A 7,272-nucleotide genomic window follows, 5' to 3' on the forward strand; every position below is an offset into this window, starting at 1 on the left:
GGATTTAAAACGATGTTTGTATTGATTTGGATATATGGATTTAAAACGATGTTTGTGTTGATTTGGATGTGTTCATGTTGGTTTATGTGCATATTTGATGATTGTATGGAAATCACAATTTTACGATGATAAATATTTTTTAGTTTCATTCTGAAAGTATTTTTCCTTGGAAAGTAGATGAAAAGTTAATAAATTTAGGCTTTTACAGAACTCAATTTAAATTTTTTATGAATTAGTTATGATTTTTTGAAGTTGGATGAAAATATCCCAAAATTATAGCACACGCGTACACGCGTAGATGCAAGAGAACCTCGGTCATGATCGAGGTTCAGACAACCTCTTAACCAACGAATTTTTTGGCGACAATGCCAATTTTGACAAATTTTCTAGCGTCGGTAGCAACTCCGACAATTTTTTTGACACCGACAGCTACTTCGATGATTTTCCCGGCACCGACAACAAACTTCGGCGACTTTTTCGGCACTAGTGACAAATAAAACTACCTAAACAAATAAAAACATTAAATATGATATTTGAAAACCTAATTTACATATATATATATAGCATATCAAATACAATGAAAAAACCTAAAAAAAAATACCATATAAATTGGATTTAAAAGTGTTATATTTAACATAAAAACTTTTAAAATCTCATAAAAAGTGTAATTGTCTCTTTAATTAAATAGAAAAAACCACAAATAATTTTTAATACACAAAACTAAAATTTATATTTATTTTATTATATAACTGCGCGAAGTATAATTACATCTACTAGTTAGGAATCTATTGCTAACGAATGGTATCTCACAATACTCAAATACTTAGTGCATTTTAAGAAAATAAAATATATAATCTGCATTGCAAAGGTGAAACTTAAACATTAAACACATCACAAAATAGATATATTTTAAATGAAAATTAAAGATATTAACCCCATGTAATCTTTAAGAACACATGAAATTTTGAATAGCCAAGTTGAGTAGCTTTGCCTTAGAAGAATCAACCATCTCAATCCCATGACACCCTCCAACACCAAAGTGATGTTCAACCTTTATACCCATTTTCTCAAGCAATTTCCCCAATTCAATCTGACGGTCATAAAGCGGGTCGCCATCCCACCCCGTCACCATCACCTTCCATTCCAATGACTTGATAATCTTCAAGGCTTTTGATCCACCATCCACCGTTGGATTAGAATACTCGTGATCACGGTCAGCCCCCAGCGGCAAAGCCAACTCCCACAACAAATCAGTAACGCAAGGCGGAAGAATAGCGTCATTGACTAACCTCAACTCTGACCCACATCTCTGGACCCCACCAAAGAACGGCTGATGTAATATCAGGCCACGAATCCTTATGGGCCGTAGACTTTGGGCCTCCGTCGCGGCCCGAAGCCCAGTATGGTAAGCTATTGATCCTCCAGCACTCTCCCCCATGAGGAAACAGTTAGACAAATCAGCATGGTTTCTCAACCAATCATCTTCGGAGGTTCTGATACAGTACAGCGCGTCCATGGCATCTTCGTACGCCGCCGGTAGACGGTGCTCCGGAGCAAGACGGTAGTTGACGGAAACTACGATGGCAGGGATTTCTGCAGCTAAGTTGAAAACGTAATTATGAGGTAGTGTATAGGCTGCACTACAAAGGATGAACCCACCTCCATGGAAATAGATGACGACAGGTAGTCGTAGATTATTATCCAGTGCACTCCGGGGTATGTAAACTCTGAACCAGGTGGATTTTGATTGGTCAAGGATGATGTCTTTGGAAAGAACTATAGGTGCACCACTTGATACATGAGTGGGGTGATGATCAGGTGCAGCGGGTGATTCCGGAAATTTGTACAGTCGAGTGATTGTTCCGTCGTCATTCTGTGCAATCTTCAGAATTTGGTAGGGGTCGATTGTTCTAGGGTCAGACATTGCAAGCTTTAAGAAATTTTTAATATCCTACAATCAAAATTTTCAGAGCTTATAAATTAAAGAATAATTGCTAATTGGCTGAGAAATATGGGGAGAAGAATCATTGTTACATGTGCAATAATAATGACAAAAGCAGAAACCATGTGCAAATATAATATCGAAAGCGAAAACAAAACAAAACATATGCGCCACTATCATTTTTTTTATTTATTTCTTTATTTTTTAAGGATGCATGCACCATCAACATTTCGAGAAACCTGACTAATTAAGATTTATTATATATTATGAGGTAGTTAGGTAGTAATGAATATGATTATGATCTTGTTAATTTAATTTAGCATAAATTATAAATTTTGCTATAAATGGATAAATAAGTATAATTTATTAATTATGAAGATTTATTTAGAATGTGTGGATATAATGTAAGTTATTTATGAAATAAAAATATTTTCAAGTTCGACAATTCTAAAGACTCGATTGGAGGCTAAAAATGTCACAAAAATTTTAGTTAGTAATATTGATGAGATTATTGAGATAAGTTGATTTTAGAATATCGGGGTATTTTGGAGTAGGAGTGTTCAACAAAATTTACAAACCACCCAAACCAAACCGAATAAACTCACAAAAAAATACAACACGAAATAATACAATAAAAGTCTAAACCGCCCAATGAATATATTGGGTGGTTTACAAATTATTCTAAACCACCCAATTAACCTGAATATATTGGGTGGTTTAAACCGATTTATATATTTTTTAATAAAAGTGTATATATTATGTTACATAAATTACATTTATTAGTTAAACTATTCTGTATTTAAAGTTTGGATATTTTGGTGTTTAACTTAAAACTTAGACTTTATAGTTAATAATTATTATTGTATTTAGATATTGAAGTTAAAGTTTAAAATCTATACCATATTATTAATTTTTTTATTATTTTATTTAATTATTTTATGTTTGCTGAGTTATATTTAGGGCATCTTATAATAAAGTTTTAAAAATTAATATAAATTATAACATTTTTTAGCTTGAAATATAAATAATATATTTTTTATTTTTTTTAATCTAATTATTTGAATACTAGAAACTAACAATAATAATTATGAAAAAAAGTGAAAAATGGTTTGGACGGGTTAACCTGACCAAACCGACGAAATCATTGGACGAGTTGAACTTTTTCTAATTTGTTAATTGGGCGAGTTACGTTTAATTATTTGCAACCCAATACTTATATTGGGTCAATAAAAATATACTATAACCTAACCAAATCGACCAATGTACATCCCTATTTTGGAGTACTCAGAGTTGACCAAATACCCTAAAATTAAATATTTTTTAGTAGTTAAGAAACGATAAATTAATTATTATTATTAATGCAATTTTATTATTATTAATAAACATTATCAGTTAATATATATATATTAATTTTTGTTTTAAAAAATATAATAGTAAAAAACAAACGAACGAAACCTTTCCTCAGTGCGATAAAACACTACTACAATTTAGTCGTTTAGTGACATTAGTTTGTGGTGTGGGTCACTAAAGAGTTAGGAATGACTTTTAGTGACACACACAATTACTCTAAATTTTTAGTATTAGTCTCCTGTAATGTGGGTCACTAATAATATGAAGGGTACTAAAAATTAATACCCATATATTATTTTTTTTAAAAAAAAAATGCTGACCTATATAGTCACACCAGGAGGGACAGGGAAAATATATCCCGACCATGATGGGTTACTATATCATAATTATATATTTAATTATTTTAAATAAATTTAGAGTTTTGATATGGTGAAGTGTGAGGAAGGTGGCAAAAGGTTTACTTAGTCACAGTGTCACCGTATATCAATTTTTAACTTATTTTTTTAAAATTATATTTATAAAAAATTCTGACTTATAAAATAAGAAATAATAATAAATAATAAATGCGGTACAAATGTAGCATAAATAATAAATAATAATAAATGCTGACTTATAAAAAAATATACACAACAATAAGAAGACTCTACACGTGGTCTGTTCTCAAAAGAAAAACCCTAATAGGCTAATAGCTATAGAGAGTCTCTCTCTCGCCTCTTCTTCTTCTTCTGGCCTCTTATTTTACTCGTCCTTTGCTCAGTCCTTCTCTGGCGACAGACAACTAGAAGGCCTCCTCCTCTTCTTCTACGATGATCTCGTCGATCTTGTTCTTCTTCGCCAATCGTTGTTGCCATTGCCCCACCCTCCTGCGACGACAAGCAGCCAAGATGATGCATTTTGTATTCAGACATCAGTACTCTCTCTCTCTCTCTCTCTCTCTCTCTCTCTCTCTCTCTCTCTCTCTCTCTCTCTTATGTGCAAGGATCTTGACATTCGTAGTTGATGGCATTTGAAGCTCGCTTTGGTTCTCAACTTTCGTGGTCGACGACTGTGGGCAGAGCCGACTCTATGTTAATTTGGGCCTTAGACAAACATAAAAATTAGGGCCTAGTTTAAAAGTGTGGCTACTGGGATTTGAACTCTCAACCTCTTAGTTGTTAAATTAATTAAATTACCACTAGACTACAGCACATATTTAGCATTATTAGCATTATTATTTATTTTATTACTAACTATATTTTAATTTTTTTTTCGAAATGGTGCCCTGAGCGGTGGGGGGCCTAAGGGGACCGCCTCCTTCGTCTTAGCTCAGGGCCGGCCCTGACTGTGGGTTTTGGCATTCGACAGTGTCATAGATCTGTGTAAGGATTTGATTTTCTTTTTTGTGTAGCTTTTTTTATTATTCAAAATTTGTTCTATTAATTTTTAAGTTTTGTATCCATTTCGTAGTTTCAATTGTTTTGAATATTATGCTTGTCTAATATATATCAATTTTTCAGTTTAATTTTTTATTGTATTTGTTGAATCATTGGAATTCTATTCAACATTCAACTTATTACAGTTTGTATTACATATTTGCTTGAAAAAACTTTGAACATATAATATATATTAAGAAAGATAATTGGTATATTATTACAGTTTATTAGATTGATTTTATTTAAAAAAAATAAAATAAAATGAAAAATTTGATGTTGCTTTTATTGGTCAAAAATAAAAATAAATAATAAAAAATAGATACAGTGACACCCTATAAGGGTAGCTATTATTTTTATAGTCTCACAAGGTGGAACTCTAAAAGTCTAAAGGGACGCTCCACGAGGGACTCTAAAAAGTTTTGAGTGACCAACATTCAAGGGTCATTAAATATTGTCTTTCCAGTCACTCACATTAGTGATGAACAGTGAAGTGTCACTAAAAGTTTTTAGAGTCCCTCGGAGTGCGTCACTGAAATCTATTTTTGTAGTAGTTAACCCTAACCCCCACTATTCAGTTTTCTTTAATTTTTAACCCGAAACCTAGTATTTCAAGCTCTGGTAGTAGTAGGATAGTAAATCATTCAAGAGTGAAAGCTTAAGATAAGGATTGGTTTTGTTTTAAGTTAAAATGATTAGTTTTATATAGTGACTTTATAATTTAAAATAGTTATAGAGATTCTGACTTTATAGAATTATTCTTAAGTAGCTATGAGACTAGTTTTGATGTTTACTTGTTGTTTTTAAGGTGATTTTGAGTTAGAAATTAAGTTTGGAACCTTTTAAAGCTTAAGTCCGAACATTAGTGACGTTTTCTATTTAAGGGCTTGATTTTAATTTCTATTACGTAAGAATAGTTGTATTTATGCTATACATGCGCTATGTGAAGTTTGGAATGAATTGGATAGGTTTCGGGAATATTTTGATGAGTGCAAAATTTAGAATTTTTGACCCCTATTGCTACCGAACCAATCCATCGTTTGGCCCAACTAGTTAACTAGTTCGTTGAGAAACATTTAACCGTTTCCCAACCGGTTTACCGTTTCTGGAAATTTTGAGAAAATCAAGAATCATATTTTTGTCATAACTTTTCACTTGAGTTGTAACACCCTAACTAGCATAGGCGTATTACGTGAATTTTTAAACATACTGTGCAGCTCGTTGCTAATCAACGAGGTTTATGGAAATCGTGATTGATTAAAATTTTTGCTTTTTAATTAAACTCATAAAATATTTATACAAAAATACTCGGGATCCCGATCACAAAACACTTTACAAAAGTTTACTGACTAAACAAAATACTTGTCGCCTAGCGACTAATTACAAAAAAGCACCGCTGTCCCGAGGATCGTACGCTCCAGGCCTAAATGCCCCGACATGTACAATCTTCACCGGCTCGCTCTCACGGTTCTTCAGCCTTAGCCTTGCCCTTACCTACACATAAACATAGCACTGTGAGTCGACAGACTCAGTAAGAAAAGCATAAATCATAAACATACATAAATCCCAGGTTATGATCAGATGCCCATACCCCTGACCATAACCCTAACTGTCGTGTCCCACACGATACTGAGTCCCGAACATTCATAAGACGGTACTATTGACAAGTAACAGCCTATACTCGGTACACTGGTCATACTCCAGCTGCTAGTCATACTCTAGCCCGTACCGATGTGTTCAAGTATCAGCCTATACTCGGTTCACTGGTCATACTCCAGCTGCTAGTCATACTCTAGCCTAACCGATGTGATACGGTCACATAGCACTGTACCACCAACCCTAGTATCAGCCTATACTCGGTATACTGCTCATACTCCAATTGCTAGTCATACTCTAGCCTAACCGATGTGATACGGACGGATGGTGCGAAACCAACATACATATTTAATGTAATCTAATAGGCTTCCTAACATGCACGCTAAACATGTAATATATATGCATACTGTTATACTAATCTTACCTCAATTCCGAATTCAGGTGTGCCGGTCAACCTGACTGGAACGAACTGCACGGCGGTTTACAGGCCCCTCCACTAGAATTACTTTGATCTTGCTGAAAATCACTTGAATCAAGCAAGAAAACCCAGCCCTAGCAGCTCCCAAGCTTGGCCGAAAAGAGAGAGAGAGAGAGAGAGAGAGAGAGAGAGAGAGAGAGAGAGAGAGAGAGAGAGAGAGAGAGAGAGAGAGAGAGAGAGAGAGAGAGAGAGAGAGAGAGAGAGAGAGAGAGAGAGAGAGAGAGAGAGAGAGAGAGAGTTCTTGAAATTTCTAATTTTCTAAGTTTGAAATTTTTGAATAAAAGAGAGAATAAAAAACTTATTTTAGTTCTTTACTTTAGCCAAAAGAAATGCCACATAATCACATATTTTCTAATTACTAAGTCCACTAAAGGACAAAATAACAATGGGGTAAAATGACCAATTTGCCCCTCCATGCTAAAATAACATAAAAGGCACTAAAGGGGTATTTTTGGGAAATTCTAAATTCCCGGCCAATCCCGACATTCCCAATGTCT

General features: G+C 33.8%; 1 protein-coding gene across 1 annotated transcript; it reads right to left on the bottom strand.

Moving 5' to 3' along the window:
- Window positions 1-704: 704 nt before the first annotated feature.
- On the bottom strand, window positions 705-2,168 carry LOC115724854 (probable carboxylesterase 120). The gene has a single exon (XM_030654216.2). It carries the CDS (start codon window positions 1,922-1,924, stop codon window positions 947-949), a length of 978 nt encoding a protein of 325 aa, XP_030510076.1. The 5' UTR covers window positions 1,925-2,168; the 3' UTR covers window positions 705-946.
- Between the last annotated feature and the right edge of the window lie 5,104 nt (window positions 2,169-7,272).

The sequence above is a fragment of the Cannabis sativa genome, chromosome 6, assembly GCF_029168945.1.
Source record: "Cannabis sativa cultivar Pink pepper isolate KNU-18-1 chromosome 6, ASM2916894v1, whole genome shotgun sequence".
In the NCBI taxonomy this organism is placed as follows: Eukaryota; Viridiplantae; Streptophyta; class Magnoliopsida; order Rosales; family Cannabaceae; genus Cannabis; species Cannabis sativa.